The following is a 16,270-nucleotide window of genomic DNA, read 5'->3' on the forward strand; positions in this document are numbered from 1 at the left end:
CTACAATCAAGGCAAACTTCAGCAAGAGAAGCTTTTCAAATTGATGAAATAGCTTTTAGCACCCAGCTAATTTTCTACTTTATATTATCTTGAAGGAGGTGAAAGGACAAGATGGGTGACTCCAAGGAATTGCAAATAATAATCATGGTAACTTTAATGGCCAGTAAGCAGGGGTCAGGCATTTAATGTTTTGGTGATTTCAAAGGTAAGGTCCAGTAATGGGACTTAGAAAGTTACCTATAAAACTCTTCCTAAGACAAATACTGTAGTGCATGCTGGACTGCATAAAACAGGATTTTACATCAATGTTTTGTACCAAGTATTGTTTGGCTTTATACAATATGAAAATGAAGTACATCAATTTAGAGTATGTTTGCTGGTTGTGCTGTAAACCCAAGTTGTTGAGGTGCACTGTGAAAACTTATTACAATTTTAACTCTTTCAGTTAGACACACTCAAATGAAGCCTTTTTAAAATGATAAATCTGTAGTGAAAAAGTGACATCCAGTTAAGTGTTAAACTTTCATCGGAACCCTTGAAAACAAATGTACACAACTTAGCATTTTCACAAGCTATAGTCTTGGCAGGCAGAGTCACTTTTCTTGTGGCGTGGAGAAGTGGTCGTCTTTGTGGGTGATGGGGACGCTGTACCAGGTGATTCAGGTCCTCCTTCCACAATAATTGGTGAAGACACCAGAGGAGGTACTTTCTTTCTTCCCAGAAACCCTCCTCCATCAAATCCACTTTTCTTTTTATTCTCTACTTTGTTCTCACTTTCATCATCTGGCCCTCTTTTCTTCACTTCTGAAGAGCTTTCAGGCACTTTCTGACCTTCTGCCCCAGCATCTGATGATATTCTAGTAGCTCTTACTTCCAGTACTGTTGCCTTTTTGTCTGTTGGAGTGCTCTCACCTGCTGCCTTCTTCATTTCAGCTTGTACTGGACTCAGATTGCCAGTCTCAGGGACAGCCTTGTCCACCATACTATTGTTCATATTAAAAGTCTGAAAGTCCTTGTAACTGTGAAAGCTCTCAGTCCGTCTTGCCCTTGCTAATAAAGGACTCTCTCTATATGGCCTTACTGAGCCATATGTAGCAGCTTCATGGATGGTTTCATGGTGCTGTAACTGGAGGCTAAAAACACATTCAACAGTAAAACATTTCTCATGTCACGGGTTACAACAAATACTGATGCAAACAAACATCACTGTCACCTTCCTCAGAACAGACTTCAGCTTTCAAAGGTAAGAAACATGCAGCAAATTGTTCCTTCTCTCTAGCCAAACAGAAAGCCATTTGGAATTTGTGAAGAGTATACTGGATTCCCAGATGTGTTACAGAGCATATACTTCTGAACACCCGAGGCTTGTCAGCTGCATGCATGTTACACAAAGAGAAATATGATTTTTGAGGGAGGATGTTTCAGAACTATGAATCCCAGAGCACACTCAGCTGTGCTTGTCCTATAATTGGCAGTGGAATGTGCTCAGGATTTCCAGCCTGCCTATCTCTGTGAGCAAGGGCTCACTCATTCCCTAAATTGTACACATGCAACTCCAACGGGAGCAGTGTCCCAAAAACATCAGGGCACTTATTTAGGTGCCCAAATACGGACTAAGGGGTGGCTAAAATTAGACACTCAAGTTTGAAAGTTTTCGCCTAAGTCTTTGAACACACAGCTGATAGTATATCCTGTGGATCTTTGGCTTACCTAGAGCTTGAGTCCCGCAGACGGCTTTGCTGAACTACTGAAGTTGCTGGACTGATGTTAGGAGTAGCGCAGCGTGAGGTGCTCAGATCACACTGATCAAGCAACTTAAGCAGCTCCTCTTCTGTTGGACCCCCTACATCTTAGAAAAGAAAGAAAGTTAGTTGTCACTGATCACCTCTAACGCAAGCATTTGAGCCAAAAAATAAGTTCTGCTACATTACAACCTACCCTTGTCTTCACTTTTATTAACCATGTCCATCGCTGTGGTCAAATCCCACATCTGAATACTGCCATTTGAATGACCTGTAAAGAGGTAACGTCGTGGTCTTGACCCCATCCTACTGGATCCTTCACATTCTCGTACAGTAAACGAAGAAATTGTGGTACAGTCTACGGCCTGGATCTCGCATATTCTACAAAAAGGCATTTAACACAATTACAGATTATAATCCTAACTATAGTATCGCATACCGTGGAGGGCAATTGTGAGGTTTAATTTATTAAGATTTGTGATCTCTGGATAGAAGGCGCTATGGTTTGTTTTATGCCGAATTACACCTTCGCTTTTAACACCCATTTCTAACTCATAAAATTTTTTTCAATTCACTTCTCAATGTTACTTTTAATAAGATTCCAAAAGAATACAGAGTAGCTGCTAGACATTTAAAAAAAAACCCCATAATTATTTTCCTGCTTTCTTATAGAATCTGGGTTGCCGATTTTCTGATTCGAGGTTTGAATGTGCTTCTGCAGAGAGATCTGGGCTCAAAATGTGTTCAAAGCCAGCACCATATATTAAGTATTGTACAAGACTTGCATGTAATTTCCAAGTGCTGTCAGTTTTTAAAGTTTACTGAACAAATTCCTTCAAACATGTCACAGGTATTTGTTCTCAAAGAGAAACAAAATCCAGGGCAACTCTGAATTTAAAAAATAACCAGTTTACGCAAAAAAAGTTTATTTAAATTCAGAAAATGTCACACCAAGATGAAAAGATAAGAATTACATAAGAGGGAAAAATGAGGTTCGGAATGAAATGACTAAAGTTTCGGGTAGTTTGATGTCACTCACCTCACTTCATTTCACAACAGTGAAATCAGGAAGCCTGTAAAAGTCGGGGATGTTAGCCACCTCCTTCCTATTCTTACTTATTGTTCAGTTTTTTTTAAAACACTCGAGGATAGATTCCACTATCATCATAGCCCAGGGTGAGTACCTCCATACTGTGGATTTAGCTATACGGCAAGTAACTGTGTGACAAGCCAGGGTATGAATCTCCAGCACAGTGACAGCTCCAGAGTGTGTAACAATATGCTAACCTGTACTCCAAGACTCTCACTGCACTGTAGAAGTGTCAATACTGGACATTAGCATGGGGCAAGCTGGCGTGCTATAGATTCACACCCTGACTTGCCATGCAGTAACTTACCATGTAGGCCAGCTCTAGGAGTCATCTAATCCAGTGCATGGTAGATTTGCTTTTTGCAACTCCACTGTGTTTTTACAAACAAGTTTTTTATTTGTGCACAAAACAAACAGGATATTTAAACTGAAACTTGCTCCTGCATTGCATGAATTAAAGGGAAGAGAAAATGGCTAAGCAATGAGAATTCCTGTTTTGCTTTACTCATAACTACTGAGATTACTGTGGCATCAAAATTTAAATTGTGGCTTAATTAAGTTATCAAGGAAGAATAGTTTGATTAGAATACAGAATCTGCCATAACGAAACAGGACAGGAAACAAAAAAAGAGGTCAGAGTTGAAAATGGTTTTGAGTTATTACTTTGTTAAAATTTATCCTAATATGACACCAATTTTAATAAACATTTGGCAGTTTCTTCACTGTGTATGCACGGAACATTAAATCACAGTGATTTATAGCATTCATTGGGACAATATTTTGGCCTCCAACCATATTATGGACTTCTAATGCTATTTGCTTAAAAAACAAACAAGCTGTCAAATGGATAGCCTAGGTGCATGGAAAATGTACTCTCTTGATTAATTACTTTATCAGTTACTTATGACTATATGTAATGACCTTTGATGCAAAGAAGATTGGTTCTCTTAAAGGATTTTTATTCCTTACAAGATTAACCGATGATAGGCCATGCATTACAGGTATGGGGGACTGGTGAACTATTAACAGCCATGTCTGTACTAGCACTTTCAATTTAAAACTTGTATCCAGGGCTTTCAAGAGCATGTTAGCTACTGCCACACCAGCTTTGGCTTTCATTTATTTTAAAACTAAAAGCAAGCACAGGATCAGTTTTTTAATGAAAGGTAGCAATACACACCAAGACATGGAAGAACAGAAGACCGCTCTAAAAGCAGGAACATATTTAAGCATCCATTAAAAGAGTACACGCAGTTTGCCTGCAGCCAGCTTGCATTTAACTTGCAAAGTACAATTTTATTGTTATGCTACAAGTGAAACCCAAATTGATTTTTTTTATCCTTATGTAGCCCCTTTCATCCAATGCTAATCAGCACTTTAATTAAGCCTCAAAATATCCCTGGAAGGTAGAGTACATCCATTTTACATATGGGTAAAAAGAAACACCTTCACTAGCCCAACGTCACAGTGACCTAGTAGCAATGCCAGAAAAATAACCCAGGGGGGTCCTGACTGCCAGTTCCCCATTTTGCCCAGTGAATGAGGACTGGGAGTACCAAAGCAAAAAGTCTATTGAGATTATCTATCCAAGAACTCGTCAAGGCCTTTTTCAAGCAATACATTGTGTAGTAAAAGCAGAGCCAAAAGGGTTCAAACAATTTTTCAAGTTGCCTTTAGACATCTGACAATTACACTTTCTATGCTTTTTTTGAAATTATTCTCTTTCTTAAGAGGTTTTTCTGTTGAAGTAAGTAAAAGCAAAACCAGACACCACTTATTGTTGGCACTGATAATTAAACTAGAGCAGAGCACCTGTATGTTTACATTAAAGTGATTATACCAGTCAGATACCATATCAAATGCGTAAGTGAGAAATGAGTTCTATACAGCATCTGTGCGCTTTGACTTGCTAGCACAAGTATCAGAGCCAACTATCTTAGTGTCAGCTCTTGGATATGTACAATAAGTGGATTTTATCAGAGATGCAACAGATGACGAGTGCTTTTACCTTTTCCCAGTGGAAGACAACCTGACAAAGAGTTTATTAGTGACGGGAACAACTTTTTGGATGAATACTTGTTGATCATCACGCTCTCCAAATGGTCCTGTAGTTAGAAAGAGAAACTAAGTATTTCAAAACACATTACTCCAAAAAGTTAACCGTTCCTACCCTGTCTAGAAATAAAAAATACTCACACAGATTCAGTTGGACTAAAGGAACCAGGAACCTACACTGATTTCTAGTTTAGCAAAACACCACACTACTTTTGCATTGTGATGTATAATTACTGACAAGTCACAATGGAAAGCCCAATTATTTTGAGTAATTCTGAACTACCAAGGAAGATGTTCACTTTAGACTGTCCAATCAATTTGATGCATTTTTGTTTTTTTTTTAAACAAAAAATAAACCCATATTGTGTAATTTTCCATTACTCTAATTTAAAGGGTTAATTTGTTATGATGTACTGCTAAAAAATATTTATGGGATATGAAATATAATATGGGGTCCATCACCTCTTGGTCACTAATGTGACCAAATTTTTTAAGGTCTGATTTTTCATTATTGCTGAGCACCTGCACCACCCTCTAATGTCAAGCGGAGATACAGGTGCTTCATAAAACTGGGGGGAAAAAAAAAAAAAAAAAAAAATCAGGCCTATAGTGACTGAAAAGGTCTTTACAGCTGTTTGGTAGCCCCTGTGAAAGAGGTTGGAGGCCTTAATTCAATTACTAACAGATTGCCCATCACTTCCCCCCCCACTTTTTTTTGTGGGGGGGGGGCGCTAAACAGGAAACAACCAAGGGAAACTTGCTCTTGAAAGCGGATGGCATCTCCACATGTAACATTTTGCACTAGTCCAAGACCCTACAATACCAACACCGTAAAAAGTTAAGAGCAAATTGTTATCAGTATATGCATTACAGGAGTACCTGGAAGCCTCAATCGAGGATCAATGTTCTAGTGTGCTAGGTGCTGTATAAATAAAAGACAGTCCTTGCCTCAGAAAGCACAGTTTAGGAATATAACAAGAACCTTTTGATACATTTAAAAAAACAAATGAGGATGGCTTTTTAGTTTGCTACCTGCCTACCCATTCAGTGATCTGTAAAGAGCATCATGCACCAGCAGGTGCAATGTTGGTCTTTACTTAGCGTTTTCACAGTTCTGTTGGTTTTGTGACAGTTTCAATGTAGTTTTGAAATGTAATACAAGTATAATGTTAAATATTAGATGCGTGCATAATCTTAATTTTTGTTTAATTTATAAAATGTGATAGCACATTGTGAAACAAACCCAAAAATCTCATGCAAATCAGTTCTAATATATTTTTTCATAATCTCCATCTTATCTCTCTCTATAAAAATGCTATCAAAAAGGGCACATTAGGTAACCAACAGATTCTAGGTAATTTATAGGAATCACAAGGCACACCTTCTCTTAAATGGGTCCCTCTGGGAAGCCAATTTGCCCAATATTGTAAAGACAAATCAAATTCACTCTAGTTGGAATCAGTTTTCAAACAGGAATATTATAGACATGCCACAGTATTATCAAAATGCAAACTGATTATGCTGTAATTACTCTGGTGTAAATCAGACTCACACACCTGATGTCAATGGAGTCACATGAATGTGAAGCAAGAGCAGAATTAGGCTAAATGCCTCCGATGAACCTTCAAGAGCACAGTAGCCCTCCAAAAGTCCAGTACGAAGTAATGGAAAAACATTTTGCCTACCTATGTCATTTCCAGAAGAGTAACTACCATGGCTTTCTGTTTCCTCCAAGGACAAGATTTTGAATGAAGCTAAGGGAGTAGACCCTGGCTGTGTGGAAATCATTCCTCTGAATCGAGTCACTGTCCATGTCCGAACGTGGTTGTTGTCGGCACAAACTAGACAGAAAACAAAAAAAAACCCAGAAACATTGGAATATTTACAAGAGATGAAAGACTGTTTTTAAAACACATTTTAATTTATAAGCCATAACATTAAGGATGTAATTAAAATTATCTGGTCTCTCAGAGTATGTCTACACAGCAACTAGACATCCGCGGCTGGCCTGTGCTAGCTGACTCAGGCTTGGGCTGTTTCACTGCTATTACCCTCAGTAATTAAAAAAACATTAACTTCTGAGCAAGTTCAATAAAATGCATTCAATCAATTGCGATAACAAAATGAGAGGAAATTGTGGTCATCAATAGTTAAATTACTTATTTGGTTTTCTGAATCAAAATGCTTACGAAAGCCTTAAAAGTAGCAATACATTCTGAATAATTTGGACTGTAAAAGTTACAAACATTTGAAAAGCGGATCCTGTGCATACTGCGTGTACTGTACAACTCCTGACTTCTAACTCTGATAATAGTTTTGGCTATGGATTATACAAGTCACGGAGCTTTTCTGCCTTGGTTTTCCCATCTATAAAGTAGGAATATCATCAACTGTTTACCTACCCTGCAGTGCTGTTGTAAGATTTAATTAACATGTGAAGGTGTTACATCTTACTGTTGTTGCAGTCTCTCACACACACACTTGCATGCAGTGTTGTAGTAGCCAAGTCAGTCCCATGATATTAGAGAGACAAGGTGGGTGAGGTAATACTATGTAGCTCAAAAGCTTGTCCCTCTCACCAAGAGAAGTTGGTCCAATAAATACTCCTGGGGGAATACTGCAGAAAGCAGAATTTGTGCAGAATTTTGTTTTTCACCGCAGAATTGGTGCTGCTGACTGCCATTAGGGGCTGCTGGACCTGGTAGAGCCCAGCACCTAGTTCACATACAGGCACAGGCAGACTGCAGTTCCAGGTTTGCCAGCCCCCTTCGGCCACATGGTGCAGCCAGGCCCCCTCCCTGCGTGGCAGCTGCCAGAGCTGCAGGAAGGAGCCGCTGCTTTCCAGGAGGGGAGACTGAGAGCGAGGGGGGTATGACTCAAGTTGTTCCAGGGGTGACCAAATCTTAAAATTGTGCCCCCCGCTAACAGTAGGTACGGGTCGTTACTGCCCGATGGGACAGTAATGAAGCTGTGCGGAGTGGAGCCTGTGGCTGGGCTCTGGGGGCAGGAGGGGGGTGCAGGAATCTGAGCCAGGCGGCGCACTGTGGCTGGGCTCTGGGGGATAAGGGTGCATGTGTCTGGCCCTGTGGCTAGGCTAGGGAGGGTGGGGGTGCAGGTGTGAGCCGGGGGGCCCCCCCCGCATCTCCCAAGTATCCTCTCCCAGTACACACACACACACCCCTCCAACACCCCCTAAACGGCCCCTCTCAGTTAACACACCCCTCCCCTCCCAGTAGTGTCCTCTATTTGGGAACTTTTAAATATGGTAACCCTATGGGGGCAGGGCAAAAAAACAAGAATTGACTAAAAGGCCAGTGGGACAGAATTTTCCTCCAAGATGTGCCCAGCTGGCACGTGTGACACACCCAGCCTGAGGCACCCAACAAAAGCATAACAGAGAAACTGGAACAGGGTTGTTGTAGGGATTTCTTAAACTCGCTACTCCTGGGGGAAACTTTTGTGTTGTCTGTACTGTTATAGACATACTTGCTCACAGGTATTTTGAAATAAATTACCAAAATAAGTGAAACTGATGTAAATATATTGCGTTATTTTGACAAAATATGCAAAATTTTAAAATATTATGTGCAGAATTCCCCCAGGGATAAATAAAAGATATTAACTCACCCATCTCATCACACACACTTGCTCTTCTCATAAACAAACCATCTCAAGCATAAATGCATCTCAGAATTAAACAACTGACAACAGAGCAACAGTCACTGGAACAGCTTGCTGATAGAAATGGGAAATTCTACATCACTTGGAGCCTTTAAATCCAAACTGGATGTCTGTCTTTCTGAAAGAAGCTCCAGTTCAAGTTCAAATTACTGAACTCCACAGTGTCACTTATACAATTGGTATGAATTACTGGGTGAGGGTCTCTGGCTTGTGTTATACAGGAAGTTAGGCTAGATGACCATAATGGTCCCTTCTGGCTTTAAAATCCAATTAAACCTACGTACCACACATTATTTTAACACATGAAGTTACAACGTTTCAAAATTACGTATTCAAGAACATGCATCTTGGGCTAACTCTACACTTACAGCAGCGTGCAGAGTACAAACACTACATCTGTAGCTACACGCCACAGTGAAAGGCTCCAGTGGAGAGGAAAGGCTCCCTGCTGCTGGAGTCTTTCACTGTGGCAAAGAAAGACTCCGGCATGGGGAGGCAGCAGGGAAAGACCCCTTTCCCTGCTGCCTCCACACTGACAGAGCCTTTCACTGCAACAGGGAAAAGCTCCAGCAGCAGACACTACACTGCTAAAAACAGTAAAAAATGTAAACATAGGGGGCACTGTTTAGACATGTAGAGATCTGTGCAGCGTACATACCCTGGGGTTCCAGCATATAAGGCAGTCTGTTCTATTGGCCTAAGCCACCTCTCACCATCTGCACTGCTATTTATACCTGTGCTAGCTGGGTGTAAAGTGTCTGTACTCTACACGCTGCTGTAGCCTTGTATGCACTGACGGTTAAAACAAATGAAAACATTTATTTCAGTCACATATCCAATTAAATTTGCGTTTATCTGAATGTGAGCATATTCAAATAAAGATATTTATTGCATTTACAGCAAGGATTTGCGCACACACACACAAAAACCCACTTTGGAATTCATTTAAACAATTTCTTATTTTCTTCCATTTCTTTAAAAAATTTTAAGGATATTCAATGCAAAAATAACTCTGTTAGACGGTGTTATGAATAAGATCTGAAATGCACAAGAATCATATTCTATTTTATGATTCTCTGTCCACATGCAAGATACCTCCACCCAATTTACTTAACTGGAAATTTACAGCTATATGCACAACTGTTGGTTCCGATAACAGACTGGTATATGCAGAGAATTAGGTTAATTTAACCCATATTTTATTGCTGGTTTCAGAAATTAGTATATTTTATTAGATATTTTATTGTTTTTCTGGAACAAGCCTATCATGAATTGCTGCAAATGGAATACAATATATTGTATAAATATTAAACATCTTATAAAGACCAAGATTAGGACACGCATATAGATCATTTTAACCCAACTCTTATTGTATGCAGATGTTAAAATGAGATGTATTGTAACAGTAGTATAATTAACAGACATTTCCTTAAGTAAGTTTGCAATGCCATTAATCTTTTTAGAAGTTTTTTTTTCTTAATATACTGTTCTGTACATAATCTACCATGTTTAGTAATTCCAAAGGATGGGATTTGAACAAAGGGAGAGACAAGGAGCATGAACATTAGGAGAAATAGAAAAAGGAGAATGAGTGACACACATGTGCATCTGTACATATAAATAAGATTACCTGACACAAGATGTTTCTCAGACAGCATGATCTTTGTAACAGGACTTCGATGAACTGTAAAGGTCTGAAAAAGTTGAGGGCCTGACCCAACTGTTTCAGGGTGCTGTACAATCACTCTTACTGCTCCGGAGCTGGTGCCATACGCAATCTCAATCCAATTACCACTTACACCTACAAAAGGCACAAACATTGAGATGTTTTAAACCAACCACCATTCCTCAAAGGGAGAAAAAAGTTACATCAGCAGATCTGTAACACGGAATAGCTACTTATTTCAGCACAAATATTCTAAAAGGGGTGACATTCATTTTATCTACTCTGCAAGTATCTGCTATCTACTGTTGTGCAATATACCCCAGTGCATCCTGCAGTTCCCAAAAAAAAAAAAAAAAAAAGATATGAGGGAAGAGACCAAGCAAATCCCAAAACACATACTATATACCAGTTCCTTGTCTGTGGCCCCAAAGAGGCATTTCAGTGCTTTTTAGAGTTTAGAAATACGGAGACTAGCACCTGTCTTGCAAGATTTACTTCTCCTTGTGGGGGGAGACCATTATATTAAGGCAGAAAAAATGTTGTATTAACAATACTGGTGGTATGGGAAAGATAAACAAAAAAAAAATGTAATGAATTTGAAGAAATGCCTATATCTTCATCTGAAAAAATATCTACATCTCACATTTAAAAGTAATAACCTTCATATATCAGAGTTAGTTTTGTGGTTTTTGCTTTATCTCCAAATGGTTATGACAGTACATGAAAGGGTGAAGTATGGGCCAGGAACTTGAATGAAGTTTATCAATGATGTAGCATTATTTTTCAGTAAAACACCATTATGTCTACGCTGTTCCGTTATACTTTTTATTCTTCCTTAAGGCTGGGGATCACTCCATCTGCTCAGAACACACAAGATCAGAAGAGCAACCCCAAACTGTCAAGACTAATAGTGGGAACTCTGATCTGAACCCATGTTCTTGAAGGTCTCTTAATGCCCTTTAATGCTTGGGTGCAGAGACTCCTGGCAAGCAACTTTGGCACAGTCTGACCAAACTGCAACAGGACACCTAAGACTGTGACCACCTTGTCACATAGCACAAGGACCAAACTGATAAGAGTTTTGGTGTTTTTGAAGAATCCTTATTGAGGTTACAGGGACAAACCATCCCAACGTGTAGAAAGAATAGTAAATATGGTAGGCGACGAACTTGGTTTAGCAGTGAAATCCTTGCTGATCTTGAACACGAAAAAGAAGCTTACAAGAAGTGGAAGATTGGACAAATGACCAGGGAAGAGCATAAAAATATTGCTCAGGCATGCAGGAGTGAAATCAGGAAGGCGAAATCACACCTGGAGTTGCAGCTAGCAAGAGATGTTAAGAGTAACAAGAAGGGTTTCTTCAGGTATGTTAGCAACAAGAAGAAAGTCAAGGAAAGTGTGGGCCCCTTACTGAATGAGGGAGGCAACCTAGTGACAGAGGATGTGGAAAAAGCTAATGTACTCAATGCTTTTTTTGCCTCTATCTTCACGAACAAGGTCAGCTCCCAGACTACTGCACTGGGCAGCACAGCATGGGGAGGAGGTGACCAGCCCTCTGTGGAGAAAGAAGTGGTTCGGGACTATTCAGAAAAGCTGGACGAGCACAAGTCCATGGGGCCGGATGCGCTGCATCTGAGAGTGCTAAAGGAGTTGGCGGATGTGATTGCAGAGCCATTGGCCATTATCTTTGAAAACACATGGCGATCGGGGGAAGTCCTGGATGACTGGAAAAAGGCTAATGTAGTGCCCATCTTTAAAAAAAGGGAAGGAGAAGGATCTTGGGAACTACAGGCCAGTCAGCCTCACCTCAGTCCCTGAAAAAATCATGGAGCAGGTCCTCAAGGAATCAATTCTGAAGCACTTAGAGGAGAGGAAAGTGATCAGGAACAGTCAGCATGGATTCACCAAGGGAAAGTCATGCCTGACTAATCTAATTGCCTTCTATGATGAGATAACTGGCTCTGTGGATGAGGGGAAAGCAGTGGACGTGTTGTTCCTTGACTTTAACAAAGCTTTTGACATGGTCTCCCACAGTATTCTTGCCAGCAAGTTAAAGAAGTATGGGCTGGATGAATGGACTATAAGGTAGATAGAAAGCTGGCTAGATTGTCGGGCTCAGTGGGTAGCGATCAATGGCTCAAGTCTAGTTGGCAGCCGGTATCAAGTGGAGTGCCCCAAGGTTCGGTCCTCGGGCCGGTTTTGTTCAATATCTTCGTAAATGATCTGGAGGATAGTGTGGATTGCACCCTCAGCAAGTTTGCAGATGACACTAAACTGGGAGGAGAGGTAGATACGCTGGAGGGTAGGGATAGGATACAGAGCGCCCTAGACAAATTAGAGGATTGGGCAAAAGAAATCTGATGAGGTTCAACAAGGACAAGTGCAGAGTCCTGCACTTAGGATGAAAGAATCCCAGGCACCGCTACAGACTAGGGACCAAATGGCTAAGCAGCAGTTCTTCAGAAAAGGACCTAGGGGTTACAGTGGACGAGAAGCTGGATATGAGTCAACACTGTGTCCTTGTTGCCAAGAAGGCCACTGGCATTTTGGGCTGTATAAGTAGGTGCACTGCCAGCAGATCGAGGGACGTGATCGTTCCCCTCTATTTGATATTGGTGCGGCCTCATCTGGAATACTGTGTCCAGTTTTGGGCCCCACACTACAAGAAGGATGTGGAAAAATTGGAAAACGTCCAGCGGAGGGCAACAAAAATGATTAGGGGACTGGAACACATGACTTATGAGGAGAGGCTGAGGGAACTTGGATTGTTTAGTCTGTGGAAGAGAAGAATGAGAGGGGATTTGATAGCTGCTTTCAACTACCTGAAAAGGGGTTCCAAAGAGGATGGATCTAGACTTTTCTCAGTGGTAGCAGATGACAGAACAAGGAGTAATGGTCTCAAGTTGCAGTGGGGGAGGTTTAGGTTGGATATTAGAAAAAACTTTTTCACTAGGAGGGTGGTGAAACACTGGAATGCGTTACCTAGGGAGGTGGTGGAATCTCCTTCCTTAGAAGTTTTTAAGGTCAGGCTTGACAAAGCCCTGGCTGGGATGATTTAGTTGGGGATTGGTCCTGCTTTGAGCAGGGGGTTGGACTAGATGACCTCCTGAGGTCCCTTCCAACCCTGATATTCTATGATTCTATGAAAGTGAAGGACTAACAAAACTGGTTAAAGTGTAGAATAAAGGTGCTGTGAATATCTTCCTAAAGAGGTTTCGGAATGCAACTTAATCCAAACCAATACTATCTGCCATTCCAAACCATAGTATATCCTTTCTAAAATATTTTTTTAAATTAAATTCACGCCCAGGTTGACAGTCTGTACACCAATTTTAAGACTAATGAAAATGACAATTAAACACTGATAACTGTTTTATAATGGAATATAGCACACAATCCTTAAGTAGCCTTATCAGTGCTACAGCTGTTAGAAATCTAAAATACTTTTAAAATATGAAAGTGAAGCCTCTATGTGCAATGAGTTTTAAGGGAATGTAAACGATGCATGATACAAACTTGTCTTGGGTGTGAGGTAGACACTGAGTGCTGTAATGGCATCATTGGAGGGATCATGATAAAGTTCTGTCACGAGAAGATCATTATCCTTCATTCGCAAGGGAAACTTCTGCATATCTGCATAAAAAAATATAAGTGATATCCAAATAAAAAACAGCAGAAATTTAAAGTTAGTTCATAATAATGATTACATTTATGAACAAGAAATAATATTCCTGTTAGGAATAATTATTTTAACAAAATTGAACATTAATCTTAATTTTGCTCTTTTTGTTCTTACCGATGTAATATATAGAGCCATTGTTACAGCCCAGCAGTAGGAAAGATCCAGCAGTATCGTAGCTGGTGATAGGGACAACATCCTGAACCTAGTACAACAGTAAATGAAATATAAAACATTAATTCACCATTTTCTTTCAATTCTAAATGTAAGTTCATTTGCAATTTTCTTTGCTGTTCCTTGTAATATTTTGTATTTAAAAAATCATTTTGATTCTTATGCTGTGTGGAGCATCATACCACAATTTAAAAAACAAAAACAAAAAAATCCTTCCCACCACTGCCCCAGGTAGAAGTTTCAAAAGCTCTCACCATATGCCTAACTCTTCCCACTGAAATCAATGGAAGTTTTACCATTGAGTTCAATGGGGTAGAGTTAAGCCAACACTTGAGTGTTTTTGAAAATCCCACCTTAAATATGCACATACAGACACAGAGACACATGGCAACTAGAAGCTGTAATTATTATTCAGCATTATGATACTGTCAAAAGGGAAAATATCAAAATTAATGATTTTCAAAAATTCAAATTTCTGCTAGTTTAAATAGTACATCCTAACTTTTTATATTATATGTATAAATATTTTAAAATCCACAGAACAGATTTTCTTTTCCTGTCTCCCTGCTGATTTTTAGCAAGGGAGAATGAATAAATTCAAGAGCAACCATTCCAAGTGCATTTGAGCCTCTCTCTTCTCCTCTCCCGCCCTGTGGAAACTCCTCCCTGCCAGACTCTCCAAGCAGCAGCAATGCTGAGAAAGGGCCTCCCTGTCAAGTGATCTATGGAAGAAAAAACTGGTCTCTTCTAACTCCCATGTTTCAGTCATTTCTTAGCCCCACAAAGGGCACTTAAGGGAACGAAAGAGGATCTCTTGCGTTCCAAGAACCCATTGAGGTCCAGTCCCGTGCAGAGTCAGAACTACGAAGGGTGTTGTTCCTGAGTCTGAGGCCAAAAGAATGTCTCCTTTGCCTTAGATCCCTATGCAGAGACAGGATACATCAGCTGCTATGTTCCTCCCTGCCCCGTATGAGAATGGGGTCATCATACTTGTGTATGGAAGTCACTATAAAAAAAAAAAAACCCAGTCAAACTGATTTTACATAGAGCATGGTCAAATGCACATCATAAACTGAATCCAAAAAAAAAAAAAAAAGATTTTCCCCTCAACCACTATTTCAATTTCAGTCAACGTAGCTGTTGTCCAGCTATACTGAAAGAAGGGCAGGAGACACTTGATATGAATTTAATCAAGCCGCAACTTTATTATTAGATGTCTAGAACTACCTGGCACGCAACTCCATGTTCATTCAAATAACTACCTGGGGCTTCCACCAGCTCACTTTCATTTTCCATCCAGGTCCCTCACGGCTTGGACCTTACCATTCACCCTCCCTCATAGGAGAGTTAAGGTGGGCTATAAGAAAGAGGGGTTGGCTCCCTGCCATACCAATCATAGGATCCCCGAACCTCCTTCTCCCCGTCCACCCCATTCCATTCCTTTCCTTTAACCAGCAGATCCTTGTTAAGTCCTTTAACCAGACCATTTATCTGGTCACTGGATGCCTTCCCTATGGAGTACCTACACTGAACATCCACCCTACACTTACAAAATAAGTTGCGACAGATAGCCTAACCACTTTTCCTCCTCACCATAATAGGTCCTCCCCAACACCCGCTGTGGGGAAGGAGAAAAAACTCCACTCCACCAAAGCCAATAGGAGGTGAGGGGAAATTCCTTCCTAGTCCCCACCCAAAAAGGAGCAACTAGTGCAATGCCCACAGCAGGACTTAACCCAACCTGATATTCGCACCATGAGGGGAGGGAGGGTGGGTGCTGCCTTGTCTGCTGCTTGGAGAAGGAGCTTCCAATGCCAGAGCTTGCACCTTTTAAAGCCTTCCACCTTTATGTTCCCGAGGGAAGTCAGTGCCGCCAACCTGACCACCACCCATCTTTTTGCAGCAGTTTCGGACCTCCTTCCCACCCCTCCCTCACCATAAAGCACTGCTACCTTCTTCCAGCAAGCCCGGACAACTAGTTCTTGTTATTTTCTGTAACTCACATTTACTCATAAACTCAGATTTGGTTTACAAATAATCTGCAGAATTACAGCACTTTCAGATTCTCTGTTAGGCTTCACAAAAGAAAACAAAATATTAATTGAAGATAGCACTTTTCTTCCAGAGGGCAAACTTTCTCAGTACAGACTGCCAGAGTTAAAGGGATGGGTTTATTTAGTTTA

General features: G+C 40.4%; 1 protein-coding gene across 2 annotated transcripts in view; it reads right to left on the minus strand.

Annotated features, from left to right (window-relative positions):
• KCTD3 (potassium channel tetramerization domain containing 3) overlaps window positions 1-16,270 on the minus strand; it is a 59,367-nt gene continuing 43,097 nt past the window's right edge. Inside the window, exons 11-18 of one of the 2 annotated variants that reach the window (XM_084623294.1) lie at window positions 14,031-14,118; window positions 13,751-13,867; window positions 10,199-10,369; window positions 6,573-6,728; window positions 4,841-4,937; window positions 1,939-2,123; window positions 1,711-1,843; window positions 1-1,133 (exon numbers count right to left, since the gene is read on the minus strand). In XM_084623294.1, coding sequence (XP_084479420.1) covers window positions 566-1,133; window positions 1,711-1,843; window positions 1,939-2,123; window positions 4,841-4,937; window positions 6,573-6,728; window positions 10,199-10,369; window positions 13,751-13,867; window positions 14,031-14,118 — 1,515 coding nt within the window. In that variant the 3' untranslated portion in view covers window positions 1-565. Of the gene's footprint in view, window positions 1,134-1,710; window positions 1,850-1,938; window positions 2,124-4,840; window positions 4,938-6,572; window positions 6,729-10,198; window positions 10,370-13,750; window positions 13,868-14,030; window positions 14,119-16,270 lie in introns of both variants that reach the window. The other variant, XM_084623293.1, reaches the window with a different exon arrangement.

The sequence above is a fragment of the Lepidochelys olivacea genome, assembly GCF_965140295.1.
Source record: "Lepidochelys olivacea isolate rLepOli2 genome assembly, chromosome: 3".
Lineage (NCBI taxonomy): Eukaryota > Metazoa > Chordata > Testudines > Cheloniidae > Lepidochelys > Lepidochelys olivacea.